Source organism: Zootoca vivipara, chromosome 2 (assembly GCF_963506605.1).
Source record: "Zootoca vivipara chromosome 2, rZooViv1.1, whole genome shotgun sequence".
In the NCBI taxonomy this organism is placed as follows: Eukaryota; Metazoa; Chordata; class Lepidosauria; order Squamata; family Lacertidae; genus Zootoca; species Zootoca vivipara.
Genome location: NC_083277.1, coordinates 6,119,690 through 6,141,683, shown reverse-complemented (window position 1 = coordinate 6,141,683; position 21,994 = coordinate 6,119,690). Strand labels below are relative to the sequence as shown.

Here is a 21,994-nt window from a genome sequence, read left to right as displayed (position 1 = left end):
TCATCGAGCAGCACAGGCCAAGGCTGTTTTAAGTCCCATGATGGCGCCTGAATCCCGACTGGAAGGGGTCCAAATAGTCCGCATCTTCCAGGTGTCCCTGGAGTGGGAAGAGAGGTTTTGAGGTTAGGTACAATTCATCTGGGATGCAGGTGGCGCTGTGGGTTAAACCACAGAGCCTAGGGCTTGCCGATCAGAAGGTCGGTGGTTTGAATCCCCGTGACGGGGTGAGCTCCCGTTGTTCGGTCCCTGCTCCTGCCAACCTAGCAGTTTGAAAGCACGTGAAAGTGCAAGTAGATAAATAGGTACTGCTCCGGCGGGAAGGTAAATGGCGTTTCCGTGTGCTGCTCTGGTTCGCCAGAAGCTGCTTAGTCATGCTGGCCACATGACCCGGAAGCTGTACACTGGCTCCCTCGGCCAGTAAAGCGAGATGAGTGCCGCAACCCCAGAGTCGTCTGCAACTGGACCTAATGGTCAGGGGTCCCTTTACCCTTTACCTTTACAATTCATCCACCCTACTGATGTCTGTGAGATGAGGGGGATAAAAGGTATATTGCACTTTACAGAAGAATATTACCTACTTGTGTTTGGTCCTTATTTTTAAGTGGTTGTGATCCCCTTCCCCAATGTTGTTTCTTTTATCCCAGTGCTGGTATAACTTATGGGAAAGGGAGCTTTGCTGGAGAGTAATGGATTATTAACGGTATTTATTCCACAGAATCATAGAGTTGGGAAGGGACCACGAGGGTCATCTAGTCCAACCCCCTGCAATGCATAAATCTTTTGCCCACCGTGGGGCTCAAACCCATCACTCTGAAATGGAACAGTCTGGTTCAAAGCCCATCTCTGCCGTGAACTCCCCAGGGGAGTTCTGTCCACAATGAGGAATGACTGGGGCATTGCCGCAGGGTGTCAAGGAAATAAACAACTATCTGACTTTTAGAAGACATCAGACGGCAGTCCTGTATAGGGAAGCTTTAAATGTTTGATGTTTTACTGTGGTTTTATAAGCTGCCAAAAGTGGCTGGGGCAACCCAGTCAGATGGGCAGCATATAAATTTACTGTCATTGCTGCTGCTGTTGTTATTGCTGCCTCAGCCTCACTTACTGAATTTATACAGCTGCCCCGTAGCAGAAGGACTCTAGGAAGGCAGTGGGGTGTAGTGGTTAGAGTGTCTGATGAGGAGCTGGGAGACTGGGGTTCAAATTCCTCCACTCCATCCTGAAGCTCACTGGGTGACCTTGGAGTCAGTCACAGCCTCTTCACCTACCTCGCAGGGTCGTTGTACAGTAGGGATTAGGGTTAGGGTTAGGGTCAGTCTCCAGCCTAGCACCCCAAGATCTCCATGTGTGGTCGCAGTTGGACCCGCGCCGGTTGCAAAACGCGCCTGGCGGATCTCGAATAGTGATTGATGGATATGTTGCGTCCCGGAATTAAAAACATGAGTCTCGGTGCGGATTCAACTTATGCCCCTTCCCCCATTGGGACTGCAATCCCTTTGGGGCAGAGACTTGACAGTGCGGAGCCTTTTAGACGGTTGCCAATCCAAGGGAAACAGAGATGGATTGTGGGGTCTGGCCAGGTGTGTGTGTGTGTTGTTGTTGTTGTTGTTGTTGTTGTGTCCAGGTGTTTCTACAGAGCACCTTTGCCTGCCCTCTCTTTTTTCTTCCCTTTGAGGCAGCCTCTGGGAGCTCCAAAGATTTATCCCCCTTCCCCTCCTTATGCCACAACACGCGTACTTTCTGTTCCCATGGCTCCTGATTCTCCCCAAATTTTGTATTTTTACACTCTATCCCCCAATTCTCTCCCAGTTTATTTGTAATTTTTCCATAAACATGGAATATACCTCCAATAGGGGAATGGCAACGTAAGCTATAAAATCAAAGAGTGGGTGTTTTGTTTTGTTTTGTTTTTACAGGGCATAGGTTCTGGGAAGGGGCATTGCTACAAACCCACTGCCATATACACCTAAGATCTTCTGTTTGGGGGCTGCTGGAAGACAGCAGGATTGACAGAGAGCCCTCAGCTGCAGGACCCATAACTCTGCCCCACTTTTCTGTTCCTTTCCAGGCTCCCTCTGCTCTGCCTCCTCTTATGTTTAAGGGCAGGTCTATAAGCTCCCCCAAACCCTGCTGAATTTTGGATTTCCTAATTTAGGGCTGCTGCCTGTAATACAATAGGGATGTTGCCTTCATCTGCGGGACCCCTAACTCTCTGCCCCTTCTCTCTTCCTTTCCAGGCTCAACCTCTCACTCCCTGCGCTACTTCTTCACAGCCGTATCTGAGCCTGGCCAGGGGCTGCCCCAGTTCATTACTGTGGGGTATGTGGATGACCAGCAATTCGTTCAGTACGACAGTGACACCAAGAAGGCGCTGCCTCACGTCCCCTGGATAAGGAAGGCGAAAAAGCAGGATCCTTATTACTGGGAGAAGAGCATGCAGCACTTTCAGGGTGCTGAGGATGTGCTGGGGCTGAACCTGGAAACCCTGCAGTATCGCTTTAACAAGAGCGAAGGTGAGTGGAAGGCAGGAGAGGCACAGATCCCCAATATTCATCTCTCTGGCGCTCAGGAGGCAAAGGGAGATGCCTGCTGATACGAAAAGGGCGAGGTGATGGGTGGGATGGTCTCCAACTTGGGCAGAAGTCCCTCTCTCTCACCTTCCAATATGTACCTAAAGGTAAAGGGACCCCTGACCATTAGGTCCAGTCACAGACGACTCTGGGGTTGTGGCGCTCATCTTGCTTTACTGGCCAAGAGAGCCGGCATACAGCTTCCAGGTCATGTGGCTAGCATGACTAAGCCACTTCTGGCGAACCAGAGCAGCACACGGAAACGCCGTTTACCTTCCCACTGGAGCGGTCCCTATTTATCTACTTGCACTTTGAGGTGCCTTCGAACTGCTAGGTTGGCAGGAGCAGGGACCGAGCAACGGGAGCTCACCCCATTACAGGGATTCAAACTGCCGACCTTCTGATCGGCAAGCCCTAGGCTCTATGGTTTAGACCACAGCGCCATCTGCGTCCCTACACTATACCTACACTTTCTTAAAAAGATATATGTTTTACTCTGCAAAAAGGCACTTGGGAATGAGCTGAAGGTCGGTTATATGATACTGTAGTGGTCATCATCCTGATTTGTGAAATTGACCAATTGGGCCAGTCACTGTGCAAACCCCTGGCGAAAAGAAAAGGCAGGAAAATTGCTTTTTCCTTGAGAACCCATGCTGGGGCAGGAATCTTGTTCTGATGGGGAACAGAGTGTTGTTCAATGAGGCCCAGCTGCTTTCTGATTACAGTTGTACCTTGGAAGTCAAACAGAATCCGTTCCAGAAGTCTATTTGACTTCCAAAACGTTCGGAAACCAAAGCGCGGCTTCTGGTGCAGCCAATCGGAAGCTGCGGAAACCCTGTCGGATGTTCGGCTTCCAAAAGAACGTTTGAAAACTGGAACAATCACTTCTGGGTTTCGATGGTTCGGGAGCCAGAACGTTCGACTCCCAAGGCGTTCGCGAGCTGAGGTACAACTGTAGAGAGTTTGCCAGGGATTGGCAACAAAAACAAATGAAAACAAAACCCCTAACATTCTCAGGGTGCTAAATTTTGTGTCATACTCTTGGGAATGAAAACAATTCTGGAACTGTTGTGTGATGGTTCAAAGTGAAAAGCAACGTATATTTGGCATTTAGAAACTGCAACAAAGATGTAACATAGTGTGTGGGGGAAAGATGGTGACTGTGATACAGCAGTGGTGAGAAAAGCTTAAAATCTTAAATTGCTACCTGCATAAACTAAATAAGCGAATGTAGTTGAACTGAAGACGTTAGCTGCAGGTTAATCCAGAGCGAGGGTTTTCATTCAGCCTATACTCAGACTTACAGTTGTCTGAAGTGTACGCCTCCCTGGCCTTGGCTGTTTAAAGGAAATTATTCAGCATAATAATAATAATAATAATAATAATAATAATAATATATTTTATTATTTAAACCCCACCCATCTGGCTGGGGTTCCCCAGCCACTCTGGGAGGCTCTCAACAGAATATTAAAAACACAATAAAACATCAAATATTAAAAACTTCCCTAAACAAGTTTTTACTCTGCTAACTATATGTCGGAATCTGCTCTGGATCAATATGAGTAGAATTTGTGACAGGATAAGAGGCATGAAGCAGTCTGGCAGACAGCTTTGTTGGAAAAGCTAACATGGAAACTGCAGGTAGCAACAGGCCAAAAGGAAAACGATAATGTCTATGCAGTATGGGGCGATTTTATTGAACACACATGTAGTGAGGCCCATGGGGGGGTAGCGTTTGGGGTGGGTAACACAGTTTGGGATACTTGAAGTATACATTTTAACCTTTCAAATTGTTGCGGACATTATGTACACCTTCCCTTTAATGAGATTGGATCACATGATGTGTTACTTTATGGTTTGTAAGGTTATGAGAAAGTTTGAAATATATGCAGTGTCAAATAAACTACCAGTATTTTTAAATGGAGAAAAAGAAAAAGAAACTGCAAAAAACACACATACCCCGACCCCAAACAAACGCCAATATCATAATCCAGCACAGGAGTAAGTAAAAGAAGACTCATATATTTCAGTGAAATCAGGGCTGCAATTCTATACAGTGGAACCTCGGTTTACGACCGTAATCCGTTCCGGGGAGCCGGTCGCTCCCCGAATCAGTCATAAACTGATGGTGCGCTTCTGCGCGCGTGTGAAGCACTGATAGAGCACTTCTGCGCACGCACGCACTGCGCAGATCGCTTCTGCGCTTCCGAGCACCGCGGAACCCGGATGTAAACACTTCCGGGTCCATGGCGTTTGGAAACTGAAGCGGTCACTCCCCGGGGTGGTCGCAAACCAAGGTTTGATTATACATGGATATACTTGGAGTAAGTCTCACTGAGCATCACGTGTCTCTAGGCGCCAGGTGAAAACATTCCTCTTCTCCCAGGCCTTTGGCTAATTCAGTAATCTACAGTACAGTATATTCTTTTAAAATGGGAGGGGCTGTGTGCTATGATGATGATGATGATGATGATGATGATGATGATGATGAATCTATGGTATGTATTTTGGTGGTGGTCTCTTGTAAAGCGCCCTGTGATCTTTGGATGAAGGCCAGTATAGAACTTGAATAAATGAATACAGTAATCATCTCTCTCCTGTTCACACACAACTCTTGACATCTCGTTCCCCCACCAGGTTTTTACTCCCTGCAGGAGATGCTTGGCTGTGATCTGAGTTCAGACGGGCGCAAAGGAGGGTATTGGCAGTTTGGCTACGACGGGAGGGACTTCATCGCCTTCGACAAGGAGACCCTTACCTGGACGGCAGCCAATACGCAGGCCCAAGTAACCAAGGAGAAGTGGGATCCTATCAAGGAACAGAACCAGTACCGGAAAGCCTACCTGGAGGAGGAGTGCATTGAGTGGCTGCAGAGATACCTGGACTATGGGAAGGAGACTCTGCTGAGGACAGGTGAGGGGTGGGGGCAGGGGGTGGGGTGGGGTGGGGCAGTTTCCACAGACATTGACTGGGGAAGATGCCAAGGGTGATTGAGGAATCCCATTTATTTGCAGTTCTTTTTAATTTCTGCAGATGTGAGTAGATTCTGACACTCTGGGAGGCAGGACTAGGTTGTCCCTTGGGTTTCTGCTCTTAAAGAATACAGGATTCCTTCAGGCTCCTGTTGTGGATGTCTATCTGTAAACCCCAATGTGGCCCTTTTTGCAGAGGCTCCGGTGGTGAAGGTGACCAGAAAGGCAGACTATGACAGCCTGGAGACCCTTGTTTGCCAAGTCCACGGCTTCTACCCCAAGGAGATTGATGCCAACTGGGTGAGGGACGGGGAGGTCTGGCAGGAGGGCACCTCCCGAGGATTGGTCGCCCCCAACTCGGATGGGACCTACTATGTTTTGCTCAGTGTCACGATCGACCCCGAGGAGAGGGACCGCTTCCGGTGCCGCGTGGAGCATGACAGCCTGAAGAAACCTCTGGACGTGGCCTGGGAGAAGCCAGGTGAGAGACAGACAGACAGGTGGGGAAGGGGTGGGCTCTGGGATGGGGAACCCCAGTTGGATCCTGTCTATGTATCTTAAGGCAAGCAACTGAATCGAAATCTGTAGATTTCAACAGAGATGCAGCCTTTTCTGGCAAGTGTCTCATAGGCCTTGGACTCAAATTGGATGTCGTAGGTAAAAACTGGCCGTCACTTTTTGACTTTAAGCCAGTGGTGGCCAAATCTGGCCCCCCGGCTGTTTTGGGACTACAACTCCCATCATCCCTAGCTAACAGAACCAGTGGTCAGGGATGATGGGAAATGTAGTCCCAAAACAGTGGGAGGGCTGAGTTTGGCCACCCAAGTAGTTGTGATGTCACATAATGTGGGCAGATATTTTACTTCTTCAAAATCAAATGTGTCAGCACAGAGTGTTGAATAAAACTTTGTTATGGCATTCATCTCTATAGGTGCTTGTGGGGACCTTGGGAGGAGATGAGGGTTGTTTGGGGGTAATTTTTTTCGTTATCCACCCTCCCTGGAACCTCCCTGCATTTCACAAGCTCTGGTGTTGCCGCGTTTTGAAAAGCAAAAAAGAGGACACATTTGCCGACTTCTACTTTTAACTACCAAACTGCGGGAGGCAGTGCAAGACAGGAGTGCCTGGCGTGCTCTGGTCCATGGGGTCACGAAGAGTCGGACATGACTAAACGACTAAACAATAACAACAACTTTTAACTATGGATTTCTATGACGACTCTCATTTTAAGTACCTCTACTATTTGCAAGCTATAGAAGCTGTGATATATTGCTAGTAGCAATGTTCTTAACTTTCAGCAATAAAATAACAATATTCAGTTATTTATTTGCTTTGCTTTGTTTAATTATCCTCTATTTAAAACCTGAACATTTTGCCTCATTTTAAAAATCTGTCTCAACAGACATTTTAAGTCTGAAAAGGGAGGGCATGTTTAGGAAAAACCGGACATATGGCAACCCTACACAAGATGCTTTTTCCTAAGGGCTTGTGTCTTCCCTGAAGGCCTGTAATGCTGGGCTCTTGGGGGGTCTCAGAGGGGAGGGAATCCCATCCGATCAGAGAAAGCGCCTGAGTAGGAGGAGACCTGCTTTTAAAGTCTTGAGTCTGTGATGAAACAGATGTGACTGTCCACTGTCTTCCTTAAATAAATTGGTTGTTTTGAAGACCTCTAATGCTGGACTCTGGTGGAAATGAACTCCCTTGTATCAGGGCCACTACAGAGAGGACCTTGGCCTGTTAGGAGAGAGAGAGAGAGAGAGAAAGAGGGCCTGCTTTGCACACGTAAAATCCTCCCGGGCTCATAGCCCAGCACCTCCACTCACATTTCCTACTTGAGGCCTTGGGGAGCTGCTGCTGCCAGTCTGAATAAAAATGTCTCCTGTCCCCTTTTAGTCAGCCTGGGGCTCATTGTGGGAGCCATTTTGGGTGTCCTGGCTGCCATCTTGCTGGTCTCTGGGATCATCTTCTTCATCATCCGCAGTAAGTAAACCCTGGATGTGTTTGCTGCCTCTCCTGTGTCCTCCTGTTTTAGCCTCCAACTGGGAATGTGCTGGTGGATCCTTCCTGGCAGCTGCCCCTTGTATCCCTACAGAGACCCTTCTCCATAAAAGCACCCTTTGAGCATGGGCCAAAAGTCATGGTGGCCATTGCTTTGCACTCACTGTGTGCTCAGGAAATTCACTTCCCACCTGATGTTTTAATCCTTCCTGTGCCTTCAATCCTGCAGACACTTTCCAGGGAGCCTTCCTTACATATCTTTAGGTGCCAGGCAAAAACGTTTCTTTCTGACCAGGCCTTTGGCCTTTTAAATGTGAGTTAACTGGTTTGTTTTTGTTTTATTATGTATTTTGTGCTCTCATTTTGTATTTTTATTTGGGGAATCACCGAAATAATAATCTGAAAAGGAATGAGTGAAGGGATTGGATAATGTTTCCTTCCAGCCTCTTGGAATTTTTTTCTCATTTTTTTTCTACTTCTTCGTAACTTGAGTTCCTTGAAAAGCTCCCCTTCTGGGCTCACCTTCCTTGGAGGTGTTTGGAAGAGACAAGAGGAGCATCTGCAGGGAAGGTTTCAGCATCTGAGAGCCAGATTGTTGAAATGGGATTGTGTGGCCTCTGGAGGTCCCTTCCAGCTCTGACCTTCTGCTTTCGTCTTCACAGGGAAACGGAGCGAGAAATTAGCCTACAAAGCCGCCTCAAGTGAGTGACTCCTCCCCTCTCTCTGTCTGACATATTTTCCCCAATATGGAGCAGTAACAGGTTACAAACAGACAAAAATAAACATGGTGGTGGCCTAGTCCTTGAGCACAAGACCCTGATGGAAAGCTTAAGCCTGGCTGCTCAGCCTGTCTGTGGGCAGCTAGGGGTCCCTCAGGGCCAGGAAAAGGCTGCAGAGAGGCTGTCGGCTGAGGGATGGGCTCCAAAAAGCAGCAGGAGGAAGAGCCAAGGGTGCGGGGAGAGAGAGGGATCTTTGGTTGTTTAATTTACTAGATCCTGAAGCTAAAGATTTGGTTGGTTGGCTGAAGTCTGTGGATGTCAGGCACCCTCCCCTCCTGAATTGGCACCACTGCTCCCCCCCTCCACCTTCTGCCTTTCTGCCCCCTTCCTGCCCAGATCGCACCCACCCCAGCTCTAGTCCCCCACTGCCTCCATGCCAGGCTGTGCCCATCTCTCTTTGCCCTCCAGCATCTGCTTCTCCTTCCAATGCTGTCCTTGAGCCCCCTTGCCTCTGGGCTGCCTGTCCCTGAACACCCCCAGATTGAGACTGATTTGGGATGGGGTTGGAAGGAGGGAGGAGAAGGGCTGGGTGTGTGTGTTGGATGTCCCTCCCCGGGATCCTGACTCCTGTGTTTCCTCCCTTTTGCAGCAAGCGACCAGGGGTCCGACAGCTCTGCCAGGGGTAAGTGGGGGCAAAGGGGGGCTCTTGCGGATGACTTCGTGGGGAACATCGCCAAATGGGGAAAAGCTTTTCCTGTTACCCACCTTGGGGTTTCCAAGAGTGACATAATCTGGAGTGTCCATTGAGCTGAAAAAAGCTCTTGTGACACATTCTGTCTGTCCATCTGAGCTCCACGGAGGATCCCCTCCATCTGAGAAATGGTTTCTACCCACAATCTGAATGATGGATAGTCACATTTTGGGTTCTGGAAAAGGATTTCTCCTTCTGGTATTCCCCCAGAGAGTGCAGCTTGGCTCACTTGCTTGAGCTGCCCTCTGCAGGCATTTGCTCTGCAGTCCCATTTTGGTTTTGATCTGAGCATATCTTAGGTCTGATTTGACATGATATGGGATGGTGGCTTTCCTTGTGAGGCTGGACTTGACAGCCTTTGGGTTCCCACTAGCTCTGTAATGATGATGCCCCTCCCCACCATGATGTTTGCTTAACTTTGAAACACTCCTGTTCTTTATTTCTCCAGCTTTATACCAGCCCGGTGTGTGAGATGAGACCAGAAGGAGCCTGCCCAAGTTTTGCCGTGAATTGCTCAGAGCTCCTGCTGTCCTTTAATGCTGTTTATGATGTTCCTTAATCTTGGCTCTCACCCATCCATTCTGATTCCAGCTGTAACTTGATTTTGAGGATAAGCATGTTTTTCTGAGGGATTTTGGCCTATTTTGCTTGTTTAATTTCCAAGCAAAGGGTCTGCTGGTATCCAGACTCAAAAGAGAGCAGGGCAATTAAAGCCACAGAAGTCCTGTCCTCTATTGAGTCTGGCAACCCTACTTGTTGCCTTCAATTTGCCTAATTTTTATCTCACACGTTCTTACTTTTTCACCTGTGGCCTTTGAGGAACATATTTTTCCTCGCTGCTGTACCTACCATGTGATTCCCACCATCCTCCTTCCCGTCTCATAGGCCAGCATTACTTAAGGAGAGTCTTTCCTAGACTTCCAGTTGGTCGCGATGCCATCGTAGTCGGAGGTCCGTTCAGCGGAGCGGACCTCGGCACTTTGAAGAAAGGGGAAATCGCTCCAGTGAAGCGGATCCCCTCGAAAACCCCCAAGTCGAGCGTCTTGGGGTCAAGTCGTCTGGCGGGCGTCAAAAGTGGGCTCTCCTCCCCCCCCGGTAAGGCTCTGTTTTGAGCCCCCGAGAGCGGGGGGATCGGAGCTGTGACGCGGCAGACATCAGATCGCTAACTTCAAAGTGCGACACTGCAGGACTGCGAGGCTACAGCGATCAATTTTCCCAAAGATTTGGATTAAAAGTGTGAGCTGGATTTATTGAATTTTAATTCGGACAATTTGGATAAGGGAAGAGACTTAAGAAACGGGAGTCGGTCTCTACCCACTGAGAAATTAAGAAGCAGTGTTTTAGCCCTAAGCCGGGGGGGGGGGGGAAAGGACACAGAGGCTTAAAATCTTCAAGGAAAGACTATAACTTCCCCTACCTAAGGCAGGGTGAAGGGGGGAAGAGTTATTGGAATAATAAAAACCCTGCAAAAGCAAGAGAGAGATGTGGGGGAAACCCCTTCTCAACCCGGGATTTGGCACCCCAGGAGAGTCAGCGAGCTGCCAATGAAAGTAAAGTTAGACAGCTGTCAATAATAAAGTTTAAATGGTTTGCGATGGAACGAGAAGAGACATAAATGTTGCATTATAAGAACTTTGGAAATTATTTTTCAGCCATGTTGGATTCTTTTGTCCTGGAAGTCTGAGTCTCCATTGTTCTTTGTCCTCTAATCTCTTTTCTGCCCTTGAGTTGGAAAGAATGTCAACATCCGGAATACCTGCTTTCCAGAGGACAGTGTTAAAACTGCTGGGAGACCTTGTAATTGGGCAGCAACAATTTAATGCACAGTTCAGAAGCACCAGGGAACAGTATCAGGAATTGAAAGAAACTATTCAGAATGGGATTGATAATGGAAAATTAATTCCCGATGACAAAATGCAAGAACACATAGAAGAGGAAGAAGGAAATACCCAACAAGGAGAAAAGCATGATCAGGACTTTCATGACAGTTCTGATCTTTTTGAATTGGAAGAACAAGAACTGGAACTGATTTCATGAGAAATGTGGGAAAATGTGAATAGGTAAGGGAAAGAGTTTGTGGAGATGGGGGGGCAGAAGGAGGGGAGGACAAATATATGGGTGGCAAAATGGGAGAGAATGGGAGTGGGATGAGGAAATTTTGAATTTTAAGCAGGGCAGGGGGAAAAATGGATATGGAATTTGGATTGTATTATGGAATTGCTGTATCAAATGGGGGAAGGAATCTAGTGGAGAGGAGGAGGTATGGAGTAATTAAGGATAGAAGAAAATATATGGGAATAGAGAAAGGATTAATTATATGAAATTTTTCTTGGCGTAAAGATCAGGCTAGGGAAGAGAAAATATGATATATGTCAGAAAAAAATGTTTATATGAAAAATAGGCATAGAAAATTTAGGTTTAGGTAGATAGTTGGGTGGCTCACTGCCTTTATTCATCTCCTCTATTCTAGGGCCTCTTGGTGGCAGGGGGAGGTCCGGGGGGGAGGGGTGGTGGTGAAAAACCCAATTATAAAAGGGACCATATTGGTCTATCCACCAGCCACAGGGTTCTCTCGTGGCAGGAGAGGGCCTGTGGAGGGGGGGGGGGATAGGAAAAGATGGAATATGTTGAAGAAGAAAAAGAGATAAAGTTTAGGAATAAGGATTAGCTGTAAGAGTGTTTATGTTAAAGAAAATGAGTTGAAATTGGATCATATGAAACTTATGAAAATATAATTTGGTAAAAAATGAAAATCAGTTGGGAGGTATCTGGGGAAGTCATCAAAACAATGTCAAGCAAATTATGAATTTGAAAATGGGATATGTGTGTTTTTTGTTGTTGTGTTTTTTGTGTTTTAATCAATAATGTTTGCTTAGATAGATAGTTGGGTGGACACTCGGCTGCATCTCTCCCTGCCATACTAGAGCCTCTTGGTGGCAGGGAGGGGTTCTGGGGGGAGGGAGGGTGGGGTGGGGACAAACCCAATTATAAAATGGACCACCTTCGACTGCCCACTTTTCATGGGACTCTCTCGTGGCAGGAGGGGACTCGTGGGGGGGGGTTAGAAGAAGGGGGACAATATGTTCTGTATGTTTTTTCTTTATTATGTAAAATCAAAAAAAAATTATTATAAAAAATAGAGACTCTTTCCTAGAAATAATAATGCAATATGGTAACTTTTTTAGACGTCTTGAGGCCACAGAACTCTTCCTGCCTAACCCAGTGGATTTGCTCCACCTTGCTTTGAAGACACTGGATGTAATGATTATTATTCCTTTTGTAATATTCGTTTGACTGAAATAAATAAGGGTGCACCCTCTTCTTCTTTAGTGGTTCTTTCCTTCTTACCACAGGACTTCCAGAGATCTCCTGAGAATAGTCACAGGCTCTGGCAGGGAGGTGCCAATAATTGGTCTCCTGTGCAAAGTGACTGAAGAACTAGAGTCCAAAGCGAGATGGAGACATAATCTGTGGTTTTGCAGGAGTGGGATTAAGTTACATGAGGCCAAGAGGGTCTGAGGTCTGGTCAGTGCCTGGATGGGGGACCACCTGGATGCTGCCTTTGGTTCCAGGACGAAAGAAAGGAGGGTTGGGAACGTAATAAAAGAAATATGTAGATATCTGATCTGGGGCAGGGTGTGGTGGGACCAAGGAAGGGTTGCCTCAAAAGTCCGCAATCCGAGGAGGAAGTTCTCCCACTAAAATAAAAAGAAGATGCGCAAAATATTTTATTTATTTTAAATTTTTATCCCCCTCTTCCTCCCAAAGGAGCTCAGGGCAGCAAACATCAAAATGTTAAAACAATGCCATTTAAAACTAGCTACTCTTTCTCCTTCCACCCTTGATATAAATCTTCCCTCATCCCTTCTTTCCTGGTGGGGAGAGGGATGCCGTTTTGGGGGCCTCCCAGGTGTCAAAATGTATTGAGCTGGCCTTGGTGTGTGAGTTCTACTACGTCCAATGGGTCTTGGCAGAAAACAAGGTGATATTAGAGCACTGCAAATCATTTGCACATGTACATGCGCAGATAATAGTACGTCGAGGCAACACATGGAGAACTGCACTGATGGTTGCAAAGCATCCCAAATTATTATTCCTGTATCAGTATTATTTTATTGTATAATTTTGGAAGGTTGTAGACTGGGACCTATGTTTAACATTTAAGCAGCTCCACCAGCTCCTCCATCGGTAAGTGGCGGAGTGGGTGGGGGTGGGTGCCCACCTTGAAAATAGGCCTCCATGGGGGGGGGGAGGTCATTAAAAAATATATTTGCATTTTCAAAAACAGGAAGAGAGAGAATATTTAACCCCCCCTCTCCTTCCCTCCTCTTCCCCTGCCCCACTTACAACTTCATACCAAATACAACATGTATACACATACCATATGACTTTCCTTCCACACTTTTCCTGGTTCCTTTGCTTTTCTACTAATTGCGTAATCCACATCTTTTTAATCATCCAGTTTGTTATCCATTAAATCAGGCGTCCCCAAACTGCGGCCCTCCAGATGTTTTGGCCTACAACTCCCATGATCCCTAGCTAACAGGACCAGTGGTCAGGGATGATGGGAATTGTAGTCCAAAACATCTGGAGGGCCGAAGTTTGGGGGTGCCTGCATTAAATACTCTTAGCTATTTCCACTGCTGGATTTATACGAGACCTAAGCTATGTCTTTCTCTATAGTGGTTCTAGAAATATTCAATAAACATTACCCATTCCTTCTTATATTCCTTATATTTGTTTTCTCTTATCCTGCTTGTCAGATCAGCCACTTCAGAACATTCGAACGTTTTACACTGCCATTTTTCCTAAGTGGGGACTATCCTTGTTCTCCACCTTTGTGCTAATAAGGTTCTAACTGCTGCAGAGGCGTATAATAATAAACTCGCTTGTTTTTTGGGGAACCTCTGTTGTTACCATCTCCAAAAGGAAAATCTCAGGTTTTTTTGGGAAAGTTTTTTTGGGTATATTTTAAAATTCATTTTACAGTATATAGTTTCCCAATATTCCTTAATTATTTTACACGACTACATGTGAATAAAAGATCCCTCAATTTCATTACACTTCCAACATATACCTTTTTCTTCTTTAGACATTTTTGCCAATTTGGTGGGTGTTAAATACCATCTGCGGGCCATTTTCATCATATATTTTTTATCACATAGCTTGCTGTAAAATTCATATTTATTTTCCACAACTTTCCCCATAATTCACGGTCAATATTGTGACCCACATCCTGTGCCCACAATCCTGCTAAATTTCAGAAATTCCTCTCTTGTTTCCCACTCCAACAGCAGTTTGTACATTTTTGATAATTTATATTTGTATCAAATAGGTCTTTGGTAAACTGAGACTTTTGTTCTGCAACGCCATTTTTCCTATCCATCTTAAACAATTCATTAATGTGATGTACCTTTAGTTACTTGGTAACCAGATTTCTTAATTCCTCGAGAAACAGGTTTTATTCCGGAAAAACCGTGTTCTGCTGGCATCTACTATTGGACTTCATACTTTGCAGGATGCACACATTTTGGGTCCAATGTGAACATTTGTTGTAATACTTTATTTGGACTTACATGACAGAGCGGTTGGGTGTTATTGCTAATTGATAATATATTTAAAAAGTTTTTCATAAGGTTGCGTTGTTTGTGGTTTATTCTTCAATTGTACGTAACCTAGGTTCTTTTGGTGTTTGGCTTGCCCTTTTCATGCAGCTTGGGGAAAAGAGAACTCCCAAATAATTATTTAGCTTCAGACTTCACAGCCCCCCCATCAATTATATCATAAACTTCCTTGTACCTGGGCAAGGAGCGGACACTACGGTACTTGTCTCTTTCCTGATTTCTTGGAAAAGGCAGCAGCTTCTGTGTGTGTCCCATGTTTAGCTCAGGTTTCAAATGTTCAGGCTTCTAGAAGTGGGATGTGGGCAAAGCACTCACTGGGCCAAGCATCCAATCCAGCCTTTGCTCAGGGCCTTCCAGAAGAGGTTTGGGAGCCGCTGGGTCTTGCTGACTGTGCAAAGGGGGCCTCCTCGACCCCAACGCCCCTGGGCCTGCAGGCTTAGAGGGTCCCAGGCAGGGGGAGAGCAACTCATGTTGGGGCCGATATGATGACAGAAGGAAGTAGATATATGTGGAGATATAAAATGCCTTTTTTAAAATGCTTATGGGAAAGGAAATTGTGGCAAGGTGGTGGGCTCTGGTCTCAAGATGTGCTGATAGCAACTTGTTTGTCAATTTCCCAACACCTGCTGCACCTCTCTGTGTGGCAATACACACACTTTCTCTCTCTCTCTCTCTCTCTCTCTCTCTCTCTCTCTCTCTCTCTCTCTGTTTTGACCTCAACCCTGAGGTTCAGACCTAGTTGTAACACTGAGCATTTCTTTACAAGGCAGTTAAACGCTGGAACCCCCTGCCACTAGATAGAGTGACACAGCAAAAGATCCAGACCCCCCTGGAGATGCGGGGGTTGAACCTGGGGTTCTCCCCTGGCAACCCCCCTCTCCGCCCTCCCTGCAGGGTAGGACAGGAAGACCTGCCAGAGGGAAGGAAGGAGGGAGGGAGGCGGCGATTCCCAGCGAGGAGCTTCAATCACTTTCTCTTTCCCTCGCCAGCCTATCTTCACAAACTTGAGCCTCGAATTCTGCCCGGCGACCGGTGCCGCCATCTGCGCGGAGATTTCTGATTGGCGGAATATTATCCCCTCGCCCAATCCCGGCTCCTGCTGCTGATGGTTCCGCAGGCGGGGCAGAGAGCGGGTCTCAGAGCGGCGGAGGGAGAAGGACGCGGCTAGAGTAAGAGGAGGAAAAAGGAGCTTCGTTTGGGGGGAGATCATGGGGGTCCTCCTCCGCTGGCCCCCCCTGATCCTGTGGGCGGCTGCCCACCTGCTGCTCCTGGACTGCGCAGGTAAGGACTGTGCTCTGGGGCGGGGGGAGAAAATAATTGGCACTCAGCCCTCTTTAGGAATTGCATTTCGTGGGCACTGAAAGGGGCGGTCGGGGAGTTTCTGGTCCGAATTGGAGCCGGATCCCTTTCCAAACATCTGTTTCCCAGACTTGTGGCTTGTTTTGTATGCTGTACGGGGTAGGGGCCGTTTCACTGCTTGGCATAGCTGCCAAGTTTTCCCTTTTCTCGCCAGGAAGCCTATTCAGCATAAGGGAAAATCCCTTAAAAAAAGGGATAACTTGGCAGCTATGCTGCTTGGCTCGTAGCTCAACAGCTATCAGTCAGTCAATCACCCATTTCCACCACCCTTCTGAGTGATACCTCCTCCCCACCCTTTCTCTCTATATAAGCGCCTGGGGACTTCTATTCCAGTGTATCTGAAGAAGTGTGCATGCACACAAAAGCTGATACCAAAATAAAAAACTTAGTTGGTCTCTAAGGTGCTGCTGGAAGGAATTTTTTTATTTTGTTCCCATTAAATAATAATTAAAATTAGCAATGAGAGGCCAAAACACATCAACATTTACGTACCTGGATAGGGTTGGCCAAAGAAAAATGACTTGTGAGACCACCTTATTCTTCGTGGGGAGGGAGAAAGATCTGGAGATACCAGCAGGGCATTTTTGGAAGTGGGAAGTGGGAATATTATGTTGAGATTATGTGGGATTTCTGCTGTTTATGAGATAGAATCATAGAATCATAGAGTTGGAAGAGACCACAAGGGCCATCCAGTCCAACCCCCTGCTTATCTTAACCTTCTAAACCCCTAAACCTTCTCTTCTCCAGGCTAAACATACCCAGCTCATAAGACATCGTTTCCAGGCCTTTGGCCATTTCGGTTGCCCTCTTCTGGACACGTTCCAGCTTCTCAGTATCCTCCTTGAACTGTGGTGAGGGAGATAATATTTATTTTGCACTCTGATCCTCTTTATTGAAGAATATGATTATCTAGTTTGGGTTGGTTGGTTATTTTCTTATGTAGATCCCCCCCCCAAAATATTGTTTGCTTTTATTGTAAATAGTTTTTGGGGTTCTCTAATGGAAAATGGTATGAATATAATACCAACATTAGTTTAATAGTTGCTTGTTGTATAAGAATTCTCACAGTAACTTACAAAGCTTTAAGAACTAAAGAGTAAGGCCTGTTATTTCTCTGTTAAACCCTCTCCACATGGGGGGCTGCCCCCTCACTGTGTCTGCTACAGGGCTGGGCAGGGGGGCTTGGGGAGGGCAAAGGGTGGTGGAGACCACTGGTTCCTTCAAGTTCCTCCTCACTTTGGGGGCTCACGTGTGACTCATTTTGTGGCTCTTTGTTTCCCGACCACTGAGAAGAACCGCCTGTCTTGTTTCACCAGATGCCACAACCAGGGGAAGCTCTTGTGGTTTGATCTGGGGGAAGCCCTTGTTCTAGGAGGGGGGCGGGGAGTGGGTCCCATTAGATCTTGCTTTGAAAGGAAACTAAGCTGGAGAGAGTCGACACACCATCAAGGTGTACGTAATTCAAGCAAACTGACCTTGCCGGTTTACAATGCCTTGCACTCTGTTTTCCACCGTGGAACTTCCTCAGAAGGTGGTAGATTCTCCTTCCTTGGAGGTATTTTAGCAGAGGTTGTATGGCCATCTGCCATGGATGCTGCTGTTGAGATGCCACCATTGCAGGGGGTGGGACCCTCAGAGTCCCGTCTATGATTTTTATTTTAGTTTCCTAGTTGTTTTGAGATGAGTCACTGGCCGAACTCAAGCGGGTTTCTTCCTCTTTGAGGCTGAAGTTGTCCAAATGCACTCAACCCAATTTTCACAGGAGTATGATGGGTCCTCAAGGACCGCCTCTTTCCATATTAACCTAACCGGACCCTGAGATCATCTTCTGAGGCCCTTCTTCACGTGCCTCCACCTTGAGAGGTTCGGAGGGTGACAACGTGAGAACAGGGCCTTCTCTGCAGTGGCTCCCCGTCTGTGGAATGCTCTCCCAAGGAAAGTTTGCCTGTCACCTTCATGATACACCTTAAGGCGCCAGGCAAAAACATTCCTTTTTAACAAGGCCTTTGGTTGATTTGATTGACATCCTATGCCCTTTTAAAATGTCGTTTCCTTTGGGGGGAGGTGTTATTGGGTTGTTGTTTTTATTTTGATTATATACTGTATTTTGATTTTGTTCTGTGAACTGCCCTGAGACCTCCGGGTATAGAGTGGTATATAAATTCAAATAATAATAATAATATGTCCCATTTTGCTAACTGAGGCAAAACAGTAATTGCTTCCTCTTCCCCCCCTTAGCACTGTGCCCCCCTACCTTCCACCACGGAAATGCCCCTTTTCTCACTGAACTCAACTCAACTTCTCCATCCAGGAGTGGAAAAGATATGGGGCAACACCAGGCGCCAGAACGCCTCCCTCTTGCCAGCGAGGGTGTGTGTTCTGGTGGCAGCAGAAGCAGTGGGGTTGCCTCCTGGGCGGGCCAGCTCTGGGTCTGATGCTGAAAGTCTACTCTAAGCTCAGCTCCCTCCCCTCCAATGTCTCCCCTAATCTGTTACTGTGGGACTCATTAGGCCAGAGGTGGTAAGTGGGAAAGTGAGCTGTTTTGGGGATAGGTTCTTCTTCCTTTGCCATGCTCTGTCACTGTGTTCAATCTCATGAAGGGGCAATTGTGAGAAAGGGGATGTGGGGCCACCTGTTGAGACCTGACCCCAAAGTTGCATTTGTCCTCCTGCCCCTGCTATCACTGTGGGGTCTCCTCTTCTTTTTATGCAAGGTTTTCCCAGCACCGAAAGAGCTTTGAAGCTCTCTGCCTTGCATCATAGACTCTGGTAGGTTCTCATGAGATCTTGTGTGGCTGTCCTGAGTTCCCATGAGGTCTTGCCAAAGCCTCCCAGAGCCCAGGAAGCAAGACCCAGGTCAGTCCTGTTCAGTGCATGGCTCCAGAAGGTCAGATTGTGGGGCGGCTCCAAGGGAGTGGCTTAACTGGGCCCGTTTCTGCATATATGAACCATCCCCAGAAGAGAAGGAGAGCCTGCTTAAGGCCAGGGGCCAGCCTAGTCCAGGCCCCCCAGATGAATGGGATGCTGGACTAGATGGGCCATTGGTCTGAACCTGCAAGCTCTTCTTTGGATTCTTACATTAAGTCTGTGAAATAATATTTTATGTTATGCACTTGCCTTGCCCACAAAAGGTCCCTGGTTCAATCCCTGAGAAAGAGAGTGGACAGTATGAGGCAGTTTCCTGTTCTCCCATCTATGGATGTTGCTTTGTCTGGTCTCCCCTCCATCCCCTTACCAGGCCTGAGCCTGCTTATCTTCAGTTTGGTGCCTGCATCCTGAGCCTTCAGACCATGTTGTGGGAACTCTCATCATCTTAGTGCTAGCAAGTGAGAGGCAATTCCTGCCCCCTTGGCCAAAGGGGAGGGGCTGGCCTCTCTTTCCCTCACATGGAGCCTCAGCAGAGACATGTGTAGAGATTTAGGCATGCTGCCTGGCAGAGCATTTTCTCGCCCACTGCCCCATGGGCTATTGTTGTTACTTGTATTTATATCCTATCTTTTCCCCTTCCAACTCTATGATTCTTAGATTCCCTCTGCTCTGCCTCCTCTGTGTTTAAGGGCAGGTCTACAAACTCCCCCAACCCCTCTTGAACTTCGCATCTCCTAACTTAGGGCTGCTGCCTGTAATACAGCAGGATTAAGCTGCTGTCTTCAGCTGCAGGACCCCTAACTCTCTTCCCCTTCTCTCTTCCTTTCCAGGCTCCACTTCTCACTCCCTGCGCTACTTTGGCACAGCCATGTCTGAGCCTGGCCAGGGGCTGCCCCAGTTCATTTCTGTGGGATACGTGGATGACCAGCAGTTCGTTCAGTACGACAGTGACACCAAGAAGGCGCTGCCTCGCATCCCTTGGATAAGGAAGGTGGAAAAAGAGGATCCTCAGTACTGGCACAGGGCGACTCAGACATTTCAGGGCAATGAGCTCCGGTACAGGGAAAACCTGGAAATTGAAAGGAATCGCTACAACCAGAGCGGAGGTGAGTGGAAGGCAGGAGAGGCACAGAGTCGTGTTCCCCCCCCCCCCAATATCCTTCCCTCCAGGGGTCAGAATTGCCAGGTGGGGGGCTTCAGGGAGACAAGGAATCTGCTGGTTTTTTGGATCTGACCTCAATTTTTTCTCTTTTTCTTTCAATTGCGACAATTTCTTTTCCCTCGTTTTGTTGCTTTTTCCTTACCGCATTTTGTTGAATCAAGAAACCTCTCAGGGCTGCCTTGCTTGCATCCCAAATTACCCTTTTCTCTGTCTCTGTATTCAAATTAATTTCAAAATAGTCCTTTAGGGTTTTTTGGGCCTTCTTTACCACTTCCTCATTTCTCATTAAGGCATCATTCATCCTCCATCTAAAAGAACCCTACAGAGTCAACCTTAAGTCCATACATACAGCATTATGATCAGAACAAGTCTTTGGGAAAATCTGTGCTTGTGATATTTTCGGGGCCAAATCTCTAGATATCCATATATAATCTATTCTGGACCACGATTTTTGAGAATCTGAATAAAAGGTGCTATCTTTTTCCAATGGATTTTTTGTTCTCCATGCATCTATCATGTCAAAATTATCCACCATCTCGAAAAATGTATTTGGTAGTCTTCCTTCATTTGTGAATTTTTGTCTCTGAGATCTGTCCATCAATATTGCGACTACTCCATTCAAATCCCCCAACATGACAATTTTGTAATCCATATAGTCCAACAAAACATCGAGGATCTTTTTGAAGAATTCGGCCTTTGCTTCATTCGGTGCATAGATTCCAAGAAATAGATATTTTTCGCCTTGCGCTGTAACTTCCACTGCCACATATCTACCTTCCTCATCTTTAAATATCAATTTTGACTCCATTTTATCTTTTATATAAATCACCACTCCTCTTTTTTTTACTTTATCAGATGAAATGTAGTCTTGACCCAGTTTTTTATTTATTAAACGTTTCTTGTGAGTCCTTTTCACATGAGTCTCTTGGAGACAAGTCACATCTATATTCTGTTTTACTAACACATGCTGAATTTGGTTCCTTTTACTTCAAGAGTTAAGCCCATGAACATTCCAAGTCAAGACTCTTAAGACATTCTTAAATTATGAGGTTGCTCCTGCTGGGTCTACTCCTCCTTCTGCTCCAAGTAATTCTCCTGGCAAATCCAATTCGAGATCCTTTGCGTACTTGTCCAAGAACTTCTTCTCCTGGATTCTTGATCTTTATATTCCTGTCCTTGTATTTGAAGAAAAGGCCTTGTGGAAATTCCCAGTGAAAGGAAATGCATTTTCTTCTTAGTGCAGTTTCCAAGTCCAGATAATTGCTCCTAAATCTAAGGAACAGTTTCGGGATGTCTTTAAACAAGACTACTTGTTTTCCTTTTATCCTCAGATTATTTCCAAAATGTAAATCTAATATTTTGTCTCTTTGTGCTCTGGTCTGAAATTCCACAATGCAATCTCCCAATATCTTAGATCCTTTCTGACCTCTTGGTCAAAGTCTATATGCTTTCACAATTGTCTTGTCAAGCTCTTCTTTTTCCAAATTCAATTGTGCTGCAAAATCTTCAATTATTAATTCTTTCAAATTGGCCTTCTCCACCTCCAGAAAATTTCTCAGGTGCAGAAAAGATTCCCTCTCCCTCATCTGCAGAAACGCAATCGCAATTTGTGTCGCCTCCTCCTGATGTTCCAATTGTATCTTATGTGCTTCTAAATCTTGTACTCTTGCTTCCACTCCTTGTATTTGTACTTTATTTTCTTGCACTGCTTTTTTCACCGTCTCAGAATTTTTCTTTATTTCCTGTATTGCTTCTGTATTTGCTTTTACGCTTGCATCAAGATTTCCAATCTTTTTGAGACTGCTTTAACTTCATTGGTATTAGATTTTAATTCTGTCTTTATATCAGTCAATGCTGATAGCAGCTGTTCAAATTGTGTTGCTTGCTGTGGTTCCTGTGCAATAAAAAGAATAAAAGAATCTAAAATTATGCATTATATTCAATTATGCAACATTACATGATCCCCAGTTTG

The 21,994-nt window shown here is 46.3% G+C and overlaps 1 protein-coding gene across 1 annotated transcript in view; it reads left to right on the top strand.

Annotated features, from left to right (window-relative positions):
* The window catches only part of LOC118080190 (BOLA class I histocompatibility antigen, alpha chain BL3-7-like), a 63,676-nt gene that overhangs the window by 2,202 nt on the left and 39,480 nt on the right, over positions 1-21,994 (top strand). Inside the window, exons 2-6 of the mRNA XM_060269885.1 lie at positions 2,238-2,513; positions 5,208-5,483; positions 5,739-6,023; positions 11,268-11,270; positions 19,691-19,966. Coding sequence (XP_060125868.1) covers positions 2,238-2,513; positions 5,208-5,483; positions 5,739-6,023; positions 11,268-11,270; positions 19,691-19,966 — 1,116 coding nt within the window. The remainder of the gene's footprint in view (positions 1-2,237; positions 2,514-5,207; positions 5,484-5,738; positions 6,024-11,267; positions 11,271-19,690; positions 19,967-21,994) is intronic.